The 20432-nt window shown below is 38.8% G+C and overlaps 1 protein-coding gene across 6 annotated transcripts in view; it reads left to right on the forward strand.

Moving 5' to 3' along the window:
- Positions 1–20432, forward strand: part of PCMTD1 (protein-L-isoaspartate (D-aspartate) O-methyltransferase domain containing 1) — a 46764-nt gene that overhangs the window by 8570 nt on the left and 17762 nt on the right. For 4 of the 6 annotated variants that reach the window (XM_055704150.1, XM_055704151.1, XM_055704149.1 and 1 more), the window contains exons 2-3: positions 13156–13582; positions 17601–17703. The exons of 1 other annotated variant lie outside the window; for it this stretch is intronic. In XM_055704150.1, the coding sequence (XP_055560125.1) occupies positions 13276–13582; positions 17601–17703 (410 nt within the window). In that variant the 5' untranslated portion in view covers positions 13156–13275. The remainder of the gene's footprint in view (positions 1–13155; positions 13583–17600; positions 17704–20432) is intronic. One more of the 6 variants, XM_055704155.1, reaches the window with a different exon arrangement.

A 20432-nucleotide genomic window follows, 5' to 3' on the forward strand; every position in this document is an offset into this window, starting at 1 on the left:
TGCTGGCTGGTCCAGTTTGGTATCCTTGTGATCACACCCTGACCTGAAAAAAAAAAAAAAAAAGGCCTCCTTCGATGGCACCCTGGGCACTGTGGTCTTATTTCACTTGTCACCTAGGTGCACATGTACACTGAACAGAGCCCGAAGAAGAGAGTTACAAAAGGAGGTTAATGGGCAGGCAGGATAGACAATGGTGATTTGGGGAGAGCATAGCTGGATGTGCATACTTATCTGTAGCTAGTTTACAGGTGACCTATCCCTCTTGTCAGCATAGCCCTGGTTTTCCCACACTTGTTCCTCCCCAAGCCGATTTGATCCCTCACTTTCCCCACCTTTGGGTCCTCCCCTAAACATCCCATAACAGGACTTACGCCTTTCCCCTGCACCCCATGAGAAGTCTGGTACCCCTATAAGCAGCCACACTTGTCAATCTGAAAAGTTCCCTGGAGAGGCCCTGTGGTGGTAGGGATGTGGGGAGAGCTGATGGTTCTCTTGGGATAGCCCTGGGAGCAGCTGGGCCGGGGTATTTAGGTGGATTCCCACACACACAAGTGTGCTTCTCTACTCCTTTGTGTGTAGAATAGCTTTTTATCCTGTAACCTGACAGGGTTAATTTTGATACATGCTGGCAAGTAATCTGTTTAATCATTTACAAGCCCAGTTGAAAATTCATGATAGAAGTTACTGGCTGGCCACAGAGGTGTGAATTAAAGTGATACTGTTATGAAAGCAATACTTTGAAATGTTACCTTGAAGGAGGGTATTTTAATAGCAACAGGGAGAATGCTGGAATGGTTGCATAAAACTTTGTGGAGCAGGCTTTGGTAACAGGCTGTGGTAACTGTACTAATGCTGTAACCTTTTAAATTGTAAAATAAGGAGTTGATTCCCCCCCAGCTCCCCCACCGGATGACTTGCATTTGTGGCTGCTTTGGTAGTTCTTTTAAACAGATTTAGTTCATACTTGCTTTGTACATATTAAAAGTTTTGATAAATCATCCTTTCCTTTGGCAAGAACCATGAAAGGATAGTTAATATGTTTTATGTAAAAGTAGGCATTGGACATCTTGAATGATTGGGATTCATGGACAAGGTCATGTCATTTTAGGGTATGCTGTCTATGGATTTATGTCTGGAGAATGAGGCAGATGATGACATGAGCCTTAAAAGTCAAGGCACTTGGAGATATGCAGGATTTGGGGATTAAAAAGAGCAGTTAGGTGCAAGTAGATATCCATTGCTTGCTTTGACAAGGTAAAAGTAACTGTTAGTGTGAATGTGTTTTAGTAAACAAGTTACATTTGAAGAAGTTGGTGAATCTAGTGTGATGCTTCTGGAAGATTGCATCAGCAAAAGAATTTTCTGCCATGGTTCTGAGGAGAGGAGTAGGTACAGGAGTAGGCTTTACTCGTTCTCCCTCTTGAGGATTGCAGGCCTAAGTAATAAAGTAACTTCAAAACATACTGTGTTAAGGATCTCGTAAACAGGACTTGAATTTTCTTAAAATTTTATTGATTTAGCATCTCATAAGAAGAGGACACATAACAAATAAAATTTGAGATCCTGAGACTGTGGAAGTAAGCATTTTGATAAGACGGTATTAAAAGTTGTTTATGCTGTGATTATAGCATGCTGTTTTGATGCTTTTAGATATATTTCTAAAGATCAGAAGACCAAAAGGTTTTAGTGCACTTGGAGCTTGATAAAGTTGATCGGTATTTTTATGTTTTATTTGGGCCTGGTTTTGGGTGTGTGGTTTTTTTGGTTGTTTTTTTTTTGTTTTTTTTTTTTTTTTTTTGTAGAGACTGCAGTAAATGCATAGCTCTAAGATGAGGTTTCAAGTGTCAGGAATGTAACTATCTTCTATTTTTACACTTGACCTCATTTCTATTTTCGTTTGCTAAAGGCAACAGGCATATGTTGTTCTGTTGCTGCTGAAAGTGAGTTACTTAAATAGCTTATTATGTGCAATAAGGTTTTGAATTTTAGCACTGGCTGAAACAGTGAATATTTTGTCACAGGCCACATTCCCCCTACTCACAATTACATGAACTGTGACTTGATCTGCTTAAGAACTATAGCTGCAGAAGCTACATTTGTGGTAAAAGGTTAGGAAAGCCTGTTTCAGTTCCTCTACTACACCAGCTTTGTATTTCACTATAAAAGAGGATTCTCCTGCTCCCCTCCTCCAGCTGTTTCTGGTTGCTCTCTGAAGGTGGTACTGAAAGTAAAGGAGCATCCTATTTTACTGTGGTTTGATACCTTCTGGTTGCCACAAACTAAATTATTAAGCATTTTCTTTCATGAAGAGAAACAACTTTTGTTTTAAAAATTTTGACTGTTTGGCTTGTTTTTCATATCAAGGTGTCTTAGTTGGCTTATGATCAGGGTAATGTTAAAATTTGCAGAAATGTGTGTTGTTTGTATGCCTTTCACCTTTTCAGGCTAAAAAGGATTAGATATTCCAGAAGTGTGGTGGGGTTTTTTTTGTTTGGTTTGGTTTTATTTTGTTTTTTAAACACATCTCTCCACAGCTCTTCTAATTGTTACTATTTAACTGTTACGGCCTATATAAACCAGCTTGAAATGAGTATTCTCTGTTAAATACCCCTGTACAAAGCCATGTATTGTGGCAACGGGTTTTGCAGCTGGGTCACACTCTAGCTCACTAATTCCTGTGAAATATGTGCACAGACAGCAGTTTCTCTTCTGAAAAAACAGGTGCATGATACAGACTCAGTGAGTACAGTCATCCGTATGTATTAAGCATCACTGATTCATATCTGTCATATGAAGTCCTGCTGTTTTAGTCTTGCCAGTGAACAAGTTGCTATTACCTGGTACCTCCTGTTTCTGTAGGTCTGTTAGGCCATCTAAAGAAGCTTCTGATCTTTCTCCTTTCTTACAGCCAGTCCGTGATAAAGCAGTACTCTTTGACTGGTTATACTGGAGAGACTTAAAATAGCTGTAGCATGGGAACAGACAGAGCTGTAGGCATACCTCTCAGGAGCTGAGACCTTTAGAAAGTGTGGTATAAGGGAAAGCCTGGTTCTTTCATGGACGCTGCTGTCAGAGGATAGGGGGTTCTTCTGTATGTTGGGACATTGGGCATTGGGCTAAGCTGACACCCTTTGCTTATCAGATGTTTCAGTGGAACTTCGAGGGGTCACTAAGCCATCTTAAGCTTTTGAGAGATGAAACTATTTTATGCAGTGTCTTACAAACAAACTCCACCAAATGTTTTGGACTGTTGTGGGTAGAGAAGCAATATTGAGCAAAAAGAAACAACTATAGTTGATGGGATCCTATAGGACACGGGTCCTCAAACTATGGCCCGCGGGCTGGATACGGCCCCCCAGGGCCCTCAATCTGGCCCCCGGTATTTACAGACCCCCCCCGCTCCCCCCCCCCCCCCCCCCCCCCCCCCCCCCCCCGCCGGGGTTTGGGGGGGAAACCAAGCAGCCGCAGATGACTGCCTGCCACTTCATCTGCACGCCAGCCCCCTGGTTAAAAAGTTTGAGGACCCCTGCTATAGGACATGCAGAATTGGAGCAGAGCCAGTGTTTATTCACTCATAAAGATATACATATAACCTCTTGAGATGTAATCACCAGTTTGCATATAGCTAACCACTAATGGTAAGCAACAGACAGGCAGCTGTTTTTTTGTTGACATTTTATCACTGTGTCCTGTGGAAAAATCATGCCATGCTGCTCTAGTCAAGTACGATTACCAGGAACTGTGTAGTTCCACCACTCAAACTGCATCATACACTGACATACATTTCAGTTATTGTCATTGTCAGTCGGGTATTGCAGACTTCTGTTAGTAGCTAACACTGCTCTCTGAAACTATTTAAATCAGAAATTTTTTTTAAATCCTGTAAGCAGTAGCACTGGACTGACACATAGCAAATGGTACTTCCATGGTTCTTCTGATGATACTAGCTAACAGTATCTTGCTGCTTTGGAAAATTATTTTCAGAGCACTAGAGAGGCAGGTTTTTTTATCAGCACTTCTGTTTACCTGCTTCAGAAAATGAGGAGGAGCTGGCTTTGGGGACTGAGCAGCAACTGGTTGTTAACACTGTCCATCAGTAATGGACAACCTCTTTATGCATGACAGACTAACCTCTTCTGCACCAGTAATAATGTCAGGTGCTTAAAATCTCACGAGAGTTATGCAAAGATGGGCTAATCAGAGTATTCGGAGCTGTTTATCATCTCATCAACCTCATCCATGGAGGCTTTCTCATTTTACAAATCAGAGTATTTCTTAACAGAACATTTTTTGGCACATACTGGCTAAATTAAAACTTAATGGAAATTAGATAATAGTAGACTCTTTTAAGAGAGGGGAGTGTTTCTATGCTTGGTCCCAATTTAAAGGTCTTTGTAACATGAAAGTCAACTAGATTAAAAATGTAGGTATGCAAATCTCAAAGATGTCATGTATTTGAGGTGGAAGGTAAGGGGGAAAATAATTTTGTGCAGATGACCAACAGATTTTACCTAGTGATTAATGTCAGAAGACTAGGGCAGTGAGACAGCTTTCCTGTCTCTCAGCAGGGAGTTTTTGCAGGATATAATTAAGAAAGGTCAGTTAGTGGCCCAGAGGACATTAGGAAGTGAATACTGAAGCTGGGTCTGTGGTGACCATAGTGACAATTACTGGAGAATTACAAGCACAGCTCTAAATAGAGACCACTGCTAAGGACTTGCTCTCTGAGGGTGCAGGGCTGCTTTAGTACTTGGTATAGATCTACACCTTTAAGTTCCAGAAATTATCCTGCACTCTAGGTTTCACCCCAGTATGGCAAGCTACACATCTAGCTATCCCGGGTGGAAATGGTGAGCTGTTATTTCCTTGTTTTGAAGTAAGCATTCAGAACATATTTATGCAGTGGCACAAGTAGGAGACTTTGAAGAATAAACTGCTTCTGAAATTTAGCTCAGCTTTGCAAACATTTTTGGTTGCCCAGATTTTAAGCAGTGAGGAAAACTAAGTCAGGATGTGGTGTTAAGCTACACATTACAAGTTCCATCCAGGAAATACGTAGGATTCTTGGCTTTGCTTTGTAATAAAAGGTAATGAATTTTGAAGTCTTTGTCATCATACCTGAAAACAGGTCTGGCATACAGAACTGGTATATAGAAAATATTATTTTCAGCATTTAGTCCTTGCCATTGTGTGAAGAGAGTAGATAGAATTTCAGATGAGAAAAACAAATCCAGTACAGAAGAAAATAGACTGAGAAAGGAATGTATCCCAGTCCAAAAAAAAGGAAAAAAAAAAAGTGTTTATATTTTCCTCTGGGTATACAACCAACAAAATTCTATGTTGGTTTACTATTTTTTACTTCCCATGAACTGTCTGCATTCGAGGGAAAAAAAAAAAGGTAACATAAAAGTCAAAAGGTTTAGTGGGCATTCAGCAGGGTTGGTCTAGAAATCCTGCCCTTGTGTAACTACCAAGGTTAAGATCACTCCATCATGAAGTCTGTGCTGGTGTGCTTGTCACTGCTCACATCTGTGGAGTGCTATAAGCTTCAACGCATCTTCTGAGAGAAATGCAGCACCATGTATGCTGCTTGGTGTGTTCAGAGTGACTGGAGGTGGAAGAAGAGTGAGAACAAGCACGCACCTGGAATCTTGTATAAACAGCTGTTGAAGGCCTAAACAGGAGGATCAGGGCTTAACCTTACATCAGACTTGACAAACATTTTCTACCCAAGTAGGTCAATGCAATTCAGGTTAACTCAGTAGTTGTAGCCGTTTACATTCCTTAACGTTAATCCTGTGGTCTGTTCCTTGTTCAATTGCAGTATTACAAAGAACCCTGAAGTATGCTTTGTGCAGTGCATTACATTGGAGAGCTGACTGTACTTGTTTTTTTACTTGTTTATGTTTGACTTGAAAAGCTTCTTGAGATGATCCATGGAACAGTAGGTTTGGAGTGAATGTTTTTGAGTGAGACAAGTCTAGAGTATAGACTTCAGAAACGTGCAGTGTTTCCCTTAAGGCACAGAGTAGGATGTTACTGTATCCTGAAAACAAGTTTTCCTCCCATCTAAACTGTTCGATGTGGCAAAACAAATAGCTGTGGAAGAGAAGGCAGTTTGAGTAGCAGCTAATTTTCCAAAGCACTTAGATGTTTTATTGCCTTTAGTAGCAGTTTAGCAGTGAGACATATATGTATGAAAGATTAAAAAAAAGTTTCACAAGGCTTCATTCTGAAATACCTCTGTCCCACACTCTATTCTGATTTTTGTGGTCACCTACAAAAAATTTGTAGTTCACTCCAGCACAGAGTTCATATTTTGGTTTTCTCCAGCCTTTACCTGGTGAGGCTAATGTTAAAATTCCTATTTTCCTTTCAGATAGTAATCAAGAGGCCTTGCTGAAATCTTACACTCGGCTCAGCTCTGCAGTTTGGAGTTGAATTTCCTCTTGTGCAGCACAGTTACAGTACCTCGGAGGAAAGGGGAAGCTAAACTAAAAATGGAGTCCTTTTGTTGTAGTAGTCACTGGATGGGGTAACGACAGGCAAAACATCATCTGGAGTTCATCATGGCTGCAGGAGTGGCATGAATTGAGTCTGAACTGAAGCAGGTCTAACACTTGGTTGGTGCCCAGGAAACTTCAAATTTCTGCTGATCAGAGTGGTGTTGCTGACTTTTGCCTTGAGTAAACAGAACTGTGGACTGAAGTGTTTTAGGCCCGTGTATGCCTTTGTGGTTAACTACCTCCTATTGCCAGTCACAGACTATTAGTTCTGGGGGAAACTTATTAACTGACTCCTGTGTCTATATTAATGCCTAGCTCAGTGGCTTATTGGTATCTCTTGCCTCTCCTCCCCTCTGGGGTAAGGTTCACCCAGCAATTTTGTTTGAGTAAACATCTATGAGTTTAAAGTAATGCATCACATTCTTGATTCAGTGTGGTGTGATGTGCTGCAAGCTGGTACCTTAAGGAAAACAGTTCTGAGAAGAAGACTTGAAATATGTCTGATCCCATTTGTTATATTTTCTCTTCTATTTTTCATCCTTTGAAACAAAAGAAGAGTCAAGTTAGTAGGCATGTATTTTTCAGGAGTCAGCTATGTGGAGTCAGGACATGTCAGCATTAAAAGATAGTAAATTGTAAGATACTTAACATTGTATGTATTTAGCAAAGGTGAGGTTTTGCCTGTAAAATTCACTGGATGCATTGCTAGCATTCTATTTAATCTGTATTTAAGAGTGTACAAGTCATTAGAGACCTAAGGGATTAACTTGAAGTACACATGTGTTTGTAAAAATTCAGCAATGTGCAAAACTTGTGTCCCTTTGAGAGCTGGCAAAAAAACCTTCTCAAACCTTACATCTGATTATTAACATTGGAGTAAGAGTTTTGCATAGCATGTAAAATACACTCAAATTGTCAGTACTTTAGATTCACATAGCACCTATGTGAACCCCTGTGCAATTAATGTGGTGATAATTAAAAAAAAAACAACAGAAATTATTTATAAGGAATTCTAGTAAAATTAGTTAGAAGTTAAGTCAGAAACAGGTCAGAGGTGTTGTGATACAGTTATGTGGATTTTTACAGAAATTGGGCAGTGTGTTGAATTTAGTTTTTAATGCACGTATAAGAAACTTCAAGATAGTGTTCCAACTTGTAAAAATAAATTCATAAATAGTGTGGAATGAGAAACAGAGGTTTTTAAACTTTACTTGGTTTTAATTAGTGATTATTTTTTTTATTGAAAACTATATTGAATTTAACACTTAAACTACAATTTCTGTTGGCTTCTGTATTCCAAAGATTCCCAAGGCTAAAGGCAATTGCTGCATTTTGTTAATTTTATGCCCCCTTCCCTTCCTTCCCGAAATTTCTATGCTGCTTGGTGTAATAAGCATCAGGAATGCTGCTTGTGCTTTTTGTGAACTGCGTATGTTTCATTTTACATATTGGTGAGCTTCACAGGATGTGTTCTGTGAGTTTTGCAGCTAAGTAGCAAGTTTTATCATAGTATGCTTTGTTGTCTTTGTCCTGGGTCAGCTGTCACAAGGAAGTTTTGACTAACTTACCTTTTTCTTTTTTTTTTCAAGCTGTACTGAAATAGCTTGTGAGTTGGTTTCTTTTGTGTGTTTAAAATAGTAGAAAATGTGTTTGACTTCACATATCTGTTGCCTGTGTTAGGAGCAAGTAATTGTACTTCAGGTGAAAGCTTACAATTGTAAAAGCATAGGAGAAAAGTAAAATATGAAAAGATACTTCTCTGCAGCACAAGAAGGGATTTTTCAGGAAAAGATCTATTTCTTTAACTTCCTAGGGTGTTTTTTGTTTTTCTTTGACAAATAACTTTCCACTTGAGTAGCATTTTTGCTTACCTTTAGCTGTACAGTCCAGAGTTAGAGCATCATAGTTGCTTTTGGTCTGCTTTCATTAATCAAGATATCTAAAAAGCAAAACAATATCACTGTCTACCTAATGTCACCTTTTCCAGCCAGGGGCAGTACATCGAGTAAGGGGCAACCTTTAACGGCCCTTCCCCACTAACTGCTCAGTTCAGATGTGTCAGAGTCCCATCCTTGAGAGAAGGCTCTCAGTTTTTCTCTCCTACTTCCCACAGTGTCATGCTGTGTACCAGACCTTTTCTGGTTTTGCCTTGAGATTCTGCATGATGACTGTTAATAAAGGTGAAACAATTGTTGGGTGTCATCAGTAGAAAATCTTGTGATACTTTAATAACTTTAGCTGTCAGATAATACCAAGGACGTAAAATTACAAAATACCTGAAAAGTTAATTCTGTTTTAGTATAGCAACTGTGTAGAAAATAGCACGTTATTTATGGGAAAGCAATTTCATGTGAAAGTAGTAAAGACGGTTTTTGATAGGAATTATTCTTGCTTTATTGTATTTATAACTTATAAAAGCTTTATTATAGCCTTTTGCCGTTTGGTTTCTGTTTCTGCCTGCGCTCCAGTGGGGTGCAGAGAGTCGGTCAAGTTCGCCATCTGCTGGTGCAGGGTGGTGCATGCACTCTGCGGGCGGGGCGCGGAGTGCTGTTTCTCTTTCTCAGATGCAGTAGCTGCATTAGTTTTCCAGAAAGTCAGTTCTTACATTTACTTTTTAGTTAAAATTATTTCCAAAGATACCCCAAGACCATCATGAACTGCTTAGGATAAAGGGATGGCAAAAACTATGCTTTAGTCACTATAGATTATTTAACTTACTGTCATTTCATTCAGTAGTTCATTGAACTTTTAGGTGTGATGCAAGTACAGACAAATGAGCAGGGCTGGAATATTTTTACAAATTATATTTTAATTCAAAAATATAAAAGTCCTCCCTCAAGTTCCACACTTTTGTCTAAACTGTCCCTTAATTTTTTTACAAATAGAAAGGGATGTTCCTGTATAATTAAAAACACACACAGGCCTGCTTACTCTGCTGTAGAACATTAGGATGTTGAAGTGTGTTTTCTTTACTTCCATCAAAGGTTTTTTTGCTGGTTGATAATTGTACCTGGTGACTTTCTGCCTCTCCCCACTGCTGCAGAAGGTCAGGGAGAGCTGGTTTTGACTCAGACAGAAGCACACAGTGAACAGTGGTGAACAGTCATCGCTTCACCCATGATTTTACTAGGGCTGTAGCAGCCCTGAACATTCCCCACCTTCCCCACTTCATTTTGAAGTATGTTTGTAGTTAAGGAGAAGCATTGTGACTATTGTCTGGTAACTTTGAGCTTGCTTGAAATTTTAAACCTAGATATATAATCTTAGCACTGGTACTATATGGTTATTCATCTTTATTAGTGACTTGGTGTTTTATGTTAATAATGCAAAGCAAGGATAAGGAAACACTTGTGTCAGAATTTTAAATGGCAATGAAGTTTCCTTTTTAAGAAGACTGTTTGATGGCCATCTAGGCAGGGGAGGGATAAGAGTTGTACAGCTTTTGGTGTTGGATACTGTAGAAATTTTTTTTCTAAGGAAGAAGGAAATGGCAGGCCAAAACAGATTTCAAAGATTAATGTTGGCTTTCCTTTATTTAGGATTATGTGCATCTTTATATATGCCCTTTCTGATCAGAACTGATCCTTAACAATTTTAGTACACTTTTGATTCTGAGTTTGGTGTTCAGAAAAGTGAATGTACTCATTGGACTACAGTCCAGTACTGTTGCAGCACAAACTAGTAGACTGCAACAAGGCTTTACCAATGGTCAAATTCTGTCTGTGCTGTGTCTCCTTCCTCCAGAAGTCAAACCACGCTGCTGCTCCTCCATCTGACCCCCTTTCCCACAATCCTCAGGGCTATTTAACCACATTATACTTTTCATGCCAGTCCCTCTGCTGCCTTCTCAGAGTCTCCTCATCCAGGGCATGCTCTTTCTTCTCTCTGCTTCTTCCTCCTCTCTCTTCCTTGGCTGCCAAACCTCTTAACAGAACCAGCCACACCTGCCCCTTGTCTACATCAGCCAACCCACCGCCCCTGAAGCCAGCCCACAGCTGTATGTTATCAATGTTAATTAACCCAGCTTCATTCCTCTACAGTTCCCCCTTTTTTTTCCTTAACATTTCATGCCTTATGTTTTTAGCAATCATCACAACCTTTCTACAAATAAACTTTTCTTACAGTCCGGACAACTTGTCCCTGAACTGTTTTTTTTCTTCTTAACATTTCATGCCTTATGTATTTAACATTCATCACAACTTTTTCACAAATAAACTTCTCATACAGTCTAGACGATTTGTCCCTGAACTCATACACGTATCCCTTCTTATACAGCACTAATACATTACTCTGTGTCCCAACAAACTTCTCAACGTCCTTGTGGTCGCTCGTTTTGTCTACAACTGGAGACACATTCAACGAGCACATGAACACTGGCAAGAATACCACCAGGCTGAGCAGCAGCAGCAGCAACGGCGGGAGCCATCCGTGGCATTGCACTGCTCCCACGCCTTCCCCCGGCACAGCCATCACCGCTGGCTGGCTGGACCCGCTCTGGACCTGCCACCGCTGCGGGCTGCTGCCATGTCTGGCCATGTACTCTGCTGCTGTCGCCTGTTACCCTCAGTCTCTTAACTCCATGGCTATCAGGCTTCCTTCTCTTTGATCCCAACAGCTCACCTCTGCCGGTGTCTGATCTGGATCCCCAGGCTCTTCCCACCTATCTCAATGTGATCTGGATCACAGGCTGTCCCCCCGCCTGTCTCTGCTACATTGGGCACCGCTGTCACTGCTCAAAACTTCAAATGTCCCCTGGCACAGCCATTATTGTTGTCACCGCTCGTTACACTGTCTCACAAGCTAAAGGTCCTGAGGTCAAGCCTCACACAGGGCACCAATTGCCTCAGCACTCTCCAAACTAGCCAGCTGCAACAAGGTCTTTTACCATCACATACCAACACACTCTTCATGCCAGTCCCTCTGCTGCCTTCTCCTAGTCCCTCCTCTTCCAGGGCATATGTTCTTTCTCCTCTCTCTTCATTGGCTCTCAACCACTTAACAGAAGCAGCCACACCTGCCCCTTGCCTACATCAGCCAACCCACCGCCCCTGAAGCCAGCCCACAGCTGTATGTTATCAATGATAATTAACCCAGCTTCATTCTTCTACACAGCACGTGATTGTATTTGCATTCACAAGGATGCTTTTCTTCAGAATCATTGCAGTTTCTAGTTTAATCCTTCAGGAAAATGATTCAAACTCCAGAAGTCTTTGTTTAATGTTGCAATGGGCAAATACAAACACACCAAACCTGAAGTTGCTTGTAGTTTCTGGATGTTTCCATTTATTTTATGGGAAGATTTATTAGTACGGTTTTGATAGAGGCCTGTTAAACATGTGGAAGAGGGTTCATTAGTGCTGTAAGAAGGTTCTTCATTTGAAGTATTTAACCATAAAAATTGTGTTGCTGTGATTACCACAATGTAAACTTAGGAACTGCTTCATTCTGATAGCTTAAATGACCTTGGGCATCTGGATTGTGTTTGTGAATTCCTGACACATGAATTTGCACAAAAGCGTATATAAAATAGGCATGTGCTGAGCTGAAGAGGCAGGTGAAATTTTTTTTTTGAGAAATGATATTCAGCAATGCAGTTAGTGGTGAGTGTGTCTTTGGGATTGTTTTTTGGGTTTTGTTTGTTTTCTTTGTTAACTAGGTTACCTAGGATGTGCAAGATTAATGATAGTCTTTTTCTTATTTTGGCTAAGCTGCCTTTGTAATCTATGTTAATGAGCTCACTGTGGGTACTCTATTCATCTAGAAGTGCTGGATTAAACTTCTGTGTGTTCCTTTCTTCCAGTCTTCTATTACCATTTTATTGGTAATTCATGCAACATTAATGGTTTTAACATCTGGATTTTATGAGTTTAGTGATTAGTAACTGCAGATAAAGTAAAGATCTGAAGGAATTATTTCAAAGCAAATAGGCTGTGTAGAATTCATGAAACTTGGTAGTCACTTCAGAGCTGGCAAGCTGTTGAAAACTTCTAGATACTTAAGGAATTTATACACCTGCAGTGAATAGGGCAGGCGGCATTAGGAGGAGTTCAGATACTTAGAGGGGTTTGCTGTGCTGGATCTAGAACAGAAGAATGTGTGGTTGCATATGTACTAGTATTCTAGTGCAGCTGCAAAGTGATCATCTGAGAAACATCTCCTGGATATCACCACTTGCCTGACTCCATATCCCACTGCAGGGTGACTTCAGAGCATGTAAATTTCATATGAAGCTAAGTTGGTACATGCCCCAGCTCCTGTAGCGCATTAGTTCTCAGGATGGGACTAGAGCTACTCCAAAGTTAGTTGCTGTCCTGTCTGTGTCCCTGCCCACCACCCCCCCCCACCCCCCCCACCCCCCCGACACATACAATATTGGTGGCAGGTTCTTAGCACTGTAGTGCTTTCAGTGTCTGTGTGAACTCCTGTGCTGCATTGCTTGCAGCCCATGTGGATATACTAAAGCTAAGATGAAAAACATTAGATTGAGTTAAAATCTGAAGAGCAGAATTTTGATTAAATACTAGCTGTCCTGACTCTTTAATAGTTCTACTTTGTAAGTGATCCAATACTAATGATATTTCATCACCCTTTAATTGTTGATTTGTTTCTCTTTTGAAACTCAAGTTATGTAAACATATCTATTTTCTAGGATTCGTTTCTGATGTGCTTCTGAAAGAAGAACTGAGAATCCATTACATACTTACACTTGTGGGAAAATTCTCCTCCTAATGTATTTTGCAAGCTAATTGAATTATCATAGAAATTCAGCATGGGAGGAGCTGTGAGTGCTGGAGAAGACAACGATGACTTAATTGATAACTTGAAAGAAGCTCAGTACATTCGCACTGAGAGTGTGGAGCAAGCCTTCAGAGCAATTGATCGTGGTGATTATTATCTGGAAGGATACAGGGACAATGCTTATAAAGACTTGGCCTGGAAGCATGGAAATATACACTTGTCAGCACCTTGCATTTATTCTGAAGTCATGGAAGCACTGAAGCTTCAGCCTGGATTATCTTTTCTAAATCTGGGTAGTGGAACCGGATACTTGAGTACAATGGTGGGATTAATATTAGGTAACTTGAACAGTTTTATTTTAATACAGTGTTTGTGCATATTTTTAGAAGATTATACAGGCCCTGTAAAACTTTTACTTCTTTAAAAATGACAGTACTATACTTAAAACTGAGTGAGATGTGTTGTTAAAATGTCGTGTGCTATCTACAAGCTTTTCACTGGCACTGTTGTTCAGTAACACTTCATGGAGTGTTCTGGAAGAGGCAGTCGGCCCCGGTTGCCTTTCTGTAATCTAAAGTTCTCATTTGAAAGAAAACAGTCCTTTTATTGCTTAAAAGGAGAAGGCATACAGGAACAGTATTTGAGGGTAAAATTTTAGTCTATATTGGTACCTTGTTTATGCCCTTACTCTAGGTTACGGTTTTGATTTACAGTTTATGGAAACAAAAATTTAAAATGTAAAGGGTAATGACTCTTGAAGAAACTTATTTGAAAAATATCAGTGTGCAATTGATTATTTAAAAGTAGACTTGGTAATTTTATTAAGGAGAAGGTTTGGAAATGTAGACTGACAAGACTGTTTAAGCGCTGCAGGTCTGTAGGCTTTTTAACAGATTAGCACTGTGGTTTTTCTTCTGTTTTCAAATAATCTACTGTATGAAAAAGATTGGAATGAGTTATTTAAAATTTACATTTTAAAACCTATCTTAGAAAGAGGAATGATTTAATACACACCACCCCCCCCCCCAACACTGAGAGTACAGAGCATGTGTATCAACAGTTCGTTCTTACAAATTAATTTCATTACATGAAATAACTTCATTTATTTTAGTATGTGGTTTTCATAGCTAGAACTTCATTGACTAGAACTTCATTGACTGTATTACAAAGAATTTTCGTATTTCTTTGGTTGCCCAAACCTTGCTGACAGGTAATACACAGATTTGGAATATATATATTTATATACACAACTGAGATGTGAAGAGTTAATTTGTGAATTTTCAGTTAGTTTAGTTACTTTGTCATCTCTAATTTATTGAAGAGTAGAAATTATCCCTAATAGTATATAGTAGGCATCATTTGTTGGCATCTCTGGCAGTGTCTTTTGTTACAGTCAGTACCAATTCAACAGATTCCACTGCTCTCTTGTGGAGACGAGAGCTATGTTCATTCACAGGTAACAAAAATCCCCACAACCTACTCTATTAGAGTATTGCTTTGCCCTTTTCAACAGTGTTTGTTTGAGAGTAGATATTTTTAATTAGGTTGCAATATTTAAAGTTCAGTGTTCTATTTCACTATTAAAACAACTAGTAAATATTGCTGTACTTTTTCCTCTGAAGTGTTTGTTCAGGGTAGTGAGTAATAGTATTCATTTATTTCTCTGACTTTTGGAAAGCTTTATTTCATTATTCTTTAACTATGATGTTTAAAAAAGAAATTGTGGCTTATTGCACTTGCATCAGTGTATTTTTCTAACTGATTCTGAGTGGCTGTTGGTTGGCTGTTGAATGCTCCTGGGTTTGACCTCTCTTTATCAAGCAGAATTCCTGTCCTTCAGATTATTATATGCAGAGTTGAAGAAATGAAATGGGAAAAGGCTTGTTCTTCTACAGAGGGCGAGATCGGCTGACAGTTCCCAAGAAGCACAGTTACACTGGAGGTGTTCCCACAGAGCCACTGCCGGTGCTGATACTTCTCTAGCAGTGCTGAGGTGCCTGGAGCACTGACTGGTCAGCTACTTACAGAAGCAGACTTCCCATGTTTCTGCAGTGCTGTACCCAGTCTCCAAAGCCTGCTTGGTGTTGTAATGTCGTTTGAGTGCTAGGCTGAGGCATGGAAGCAATAAATACAATTTACATGCCTTTATTTTCTTACTCTGCTCCCTTTGATAAAATTACTTGTTACATGAAATCATTCTTCTTTATTGTTTGTTTTAAACCAGGGAACAGCTGCTTTAACAAAGAAAAACAAACAGATGTAAGTTTTTGATAAATAAACCATGTATATTTTTAAAAGCTCACTTTTTAAAAACAGATCTGGTGTGCACTGCAGTTAATAACAGAGTAGTGGTTTCTGACCGTAGTTGAATATCTTTGTTTGACAATGTAGTGAGCAGTATTTCTGCTGTGTTGGCAGTGTCAAAATGGCTAGATTAAATCATCAAATAATTTGAAATGGATAAACATTTGTAAGTTTAGCACCATACTAAAAAACCCCCACCAAACAACTGCCACTCCACAGAGGTTAAGTTAACTGTTGCTGGTAACATTAAAATGAAATACAGTTCAGACTAATGGTGGAATTGCTAGCTTATTATGCTGAAAGATGCCAGTTGACTTTAGAGAATAGTAGAAAATGTTTTTAGGAGACTGCTTAAATGTACAGCTGTGACTTCTGATGAAAGAACAGAAGATGTTTCTGTATTTCTGTTCAAATTAAGAATATCACAGTGTATCATGGTGTGATGATGTCTTGCATTCATAGGTATTGAAACAACGGGCATTTACATTTTTTTTTTAATGTTTTTAAAATTGAGTAATGGAATGTATATGTGAATTTTGGGACAGGTGATAATGCATTTTTAATTTAAATTATGAGGTTGAAGAAATGGTGATCAATTTTTAACTAATGAAAACATACCTTGGATGCTGCTGCATGCTGTAGAACTCTTAACTGCACTGGTTAGAACATTGTAACCATGCAAGGGAGCATTGAATAATTAAATAGCTAGGAAGGGATTGCCTGTGCTGGTGCTTTTCTTAATGTGATAGATGATAACCTATATTTACAGTAGGTATGTCAACAGAAGGTACATGCTTTCACAAGTTCTAAGAACATTCCTTGGATGATCCACCTACTTCTTGCTTGGCATCAGAGAGGTCTTATGAACACTGCCTGTGGTAACCTGCTGGATCGGTTTTATTTCACCTAGTAGAAAATGATCTAAACTATGTTGTGTTAAGAATTGCAATTATTAATCAGCTTAGTGGCATACACTTTTACAGTAAAATGAAACCTTTCCTGGTAATCCTAGGTCTTTTTTATTAATCAGTGTCCTAGAAAAGACAAATTGAATTGTTTCATTGGAGTAACATCTTTGAGTTAAATATTTAGGAAAGATTTAGAATGCAGTAGAGGTTATAAATACAAGTTTTGTCTAATCTTATTGATGTTTACTTCCCTTCCTCCCCTTTCCTCTCCCTTTTCCAATTCTATGCTCCAGTGACTAAAGTCCCTGGGCTATAAGTGCATGTTAAATATAGAATCCCCACAGCAAATGTGACTATCCAATTCGGATTCCTTCCTGATGTGGATAATCCTCATAATACTGTCTCATGATTTCTTCGTGTTCCGGAAAAATAGCATTAACTTCTGGCACCCAGATTGACTTGAAAATACACTTAGATTTGGTTGCAGGAAAGCAGTGTTGCAATTGTGGTGCAATTGTGATGAGTGAACATAATGTGGTCAATTTCAGTGTTCTGGATGGAAATTTATTGTAAGTAAATCAGAGCAGACTTCTGGTTTTGGAACCTGCAGAATAAAAGACAGATGTGGCTAAGGGATATAATACCTGGCCTCTGAATTGTCAAAAGCTGAAATTTTTGTCATAAGAAAACATCAAACTATAAATACCAAAATACAGACTAAATAATGATTTTAAATTGTTGTAGTCGATCTAAATACTGTATTGAAAAAGAAGCTACTCAAACTGACTTTATGTAGTCATTCATTTTTTTTCCTGCACGCTTAGAAGAAAATTCGTCCTGTAAAATCATTTTACCACAGTTCTGTCCTTGTTCAGTCATTGATCCTCTGGCCTTTTACCTTCCTCATAAGCATTGGCAATGCAGACACAAAAAATAACTGTCTAGCAGTTGTTGGGAGACTTCTCTGTGTTACGTGATCTTAGTGATTTCACATATGAAAGGTATAATGCTGTTCCATGCAGTTGTGCTGTGCTTAAATTAAGAAAAAGCCAAAACCAACCAACCAAAAAACCCCAAACAAACAAAAAACAACACAACCCAAACAAACAACAAAAACCCCCCACCCTACTCTTTTTATTTACAGGACCGTTTGGGATAAATCACGGAATAGAGCTTCATTCAGATGTGGTAGAATATGCCAAGGAAAAATTGGAGAGCTTCATAAAATATAGTGATAGCTTTGATAAGTAAGTATCTAATTTGTCTATTTCACTTTGCAGCAGTGTTTTTGTTTTTGAACTGAGTGTGTCATTGCTTACTAGTTTAGGGGAGGGGAAAAGAATGGTGTCACACAACCAAAACATAACATTTCCATTTTGTTACGCTAGTTCATGAGGTAAGGCTTAAGAAAGCACTCTTCAGAAATGTGGGAGTATTCCTGCTGTATAATAGAATTAATACAATTGATTTTTCTGCATTTTGGTGATGTATGTACATATATACATGTGTATGGGCATGCACATATACATATGTACTTCAGGAGAATTATGCGATATGCAGGTGTCTTTGCATGTTTAAAGTAATCTGTATCCATTAAGTCAGTTTTTATTTTATAATTGTACATTATCCTCCTGTACAGTATGAACTTTTTTCTAATCTACCACTGTTGATCTAGACATGAGTAAATTTATCTGATTGTATTAATGCTTATTGCCTGAAGACATGGACTTAGAATATTAATCAGTGCTCATATACCACTCACTTCTACTGGTGTACTCCTGGGTTACAGGGCTTGAACCTTATTTTTATTGAACTCAAGAATTTTTTATTACTAAAGTTGGCCTATAAGAATCTGCCTGTTTGGAAAGAAAGGCAAGGTTCTGCAAGGGCTGTTCCTTGTAAAGATGCTTTTCCTTACAGGCAGTAAGTTCTCCAAGAATGATTATAAGGTAGCTTCTGGAAAGGCAGTAAAGTTTTTGAATTGTAGGATTAGCTTAAGAATGCATGTCCTTTGCCTCTTTTCTTCCCCAATGGGCAACAGAGAAAAATTCTTTCTCTTTACCTTTGTAATGTGCTTTATGAACTGCTGTGTTCCTGGTTATGTTCGTTGGAGCTCAATCCACTTTTTTCCGTAGCCCAAACTTCAGAAGCTCTGGTCTGACCACAGGCCTTCCTCCTTCATGCTCTGAAGTAACAGAAAGGTATCATCCTAGTGTTACCTGTATCTGAATTAAATTCTGTACTAATGATATTGGCTAGATGGCTTTAGTACTGTGTTCTGACATTACAATAAACATAGTTACCTAAGAGAAAATACATATGGTTCATTACTGCAGTGTTAATTTTAATACAGGCACTTAATGTTAGTTCAGGTAAATACATATAGAAACCAGAAAAAATTGATTCATTCAGGAACTTCATGATGCACTTTATATAATCTGTCTTTAAAAAGTGTGTGAAATGTGGTCACTTGTGAGCATTAATAATTCTGCGTTAGTGGCTCTAAGTTAGATGTACTTGCCAGCTAATGAGCTGATGCACATTCCTGTACTCAGACATACAAAAAGGTGGTTTTGATTGAAATGTCTTTCCAATCTTGTGATAGATTTATGTACAGAAATTGAGTGCAGGGGTAGCAAGAAAACATTATTTTTTAAACAAGATCTGATTAGGATATTTATTTAAAAGAATATCAGAACACTGATAAAAGAATATTCAAAACATGCAAGATCTGGGGGGGGGAAAAAGCACCGAAGTTGCTAAACTGGGCATAAATGAATGTCAGTGTTTTATGTATATTGTTTTTGAAGGAAATAAGTGATTATACTTAGTAAATGATCTAAATATTCTTAAAGAGGAGAGTTATTTTCCCCTAATTCAGGAGATCGGCTCTGGGGACAGTGTTATAAATGCTGCATGCTGTTTACAATCATAGTTCAAATGATCTTTAATTATACAGTGTTACCCCAATGAGGGGGAAAAAGTCAGCAGGCTGGTAAATATGATCTGAACTTTATCACTAATTTGTACGTTGTATTTTGGCACATGCTGTTTAACAATCCACCTTTTCCTCACAACAGTAAAATACTAAGCAATGGCTACAGAAACACCCTCCTCATCAACCTAACAAAAGCTACGCTTCTGTGAAAGTGCTTTTTTAATACAAATCTACTTGGTAAACAGCTGCGCTGCAGCTGACATGGTACTGATGAGCTGGTTGGATTTTGTGTTTTGAGGGGGGATTTGTAATGTGTCTGCATAGCTGATTCTGGCTAACTGCTTTCTTTGTAAGGATTCTGTATTTTAATGTAGTTAATGAAGATGGTATGGTTTTTTTCTTTGATGGGGTCCTTCTGTGTCTTCTTAATTTAAGTGAATTTGTACAGCATGTCTTAAATTTCAATCTGCTTGTTGAAGTAATGTGCTCTAGGTCAGTAAGTTTGGTTTTGATTCTTGTTTCAGTAACTTTTTCCTGCATCTTCATTTATAAGTGAAAGATATTTACCCAAAGTTGCGCGGACTGTGGCATCAGAACTTAACTACTGATTTGGTCAGCTTAGTATTTGGACGAAAGACCACCCAAGAAAAAGGTGTGCGGTGTCTTGTCTACTGTTGAACACTGGTGTATATATATCTAGCAGGCATCCTTACTGTTTGAAAATAGATTTTATGTGGCAAGACTGGTATGAATGAAGCTAATTGCTTGGGCAGGGGTGTGTGTGTGATGGGGAAAAATACCTTACTCTTGCCAGCAGCCTCTAACGAGGTACGTGGGGGACAGGAGGAACACAGAGACTATGATTGATTTTCCTGGCAGTAATGGAGTTAATGCGGATGGGGAATTCTGTAAAACTTCACATTGCCACTTCCCTGTGTTCATTCTTTAGTGTATAATGTTCTTTGGTCTGGTCTGAATATTTTAAGCAATCTCCTTTTTGAAACAAAAGATGGTTTAACCTTTGAAACAAAAGATGGT

This window comes from Falco cherrug, chromosome 3, assembly GCF_023634085.1.
Source record: "Falco cherrug isolate bFalChe1 chromosome 3, bFalChe1.pri, whole genome shotgun sequence".
NCBI classification, from domain to species: Eukaryota; Metazoa; Chordata; class Aves; order Falconiformes; family Falconidae; genus Falco; species Falco cherrug.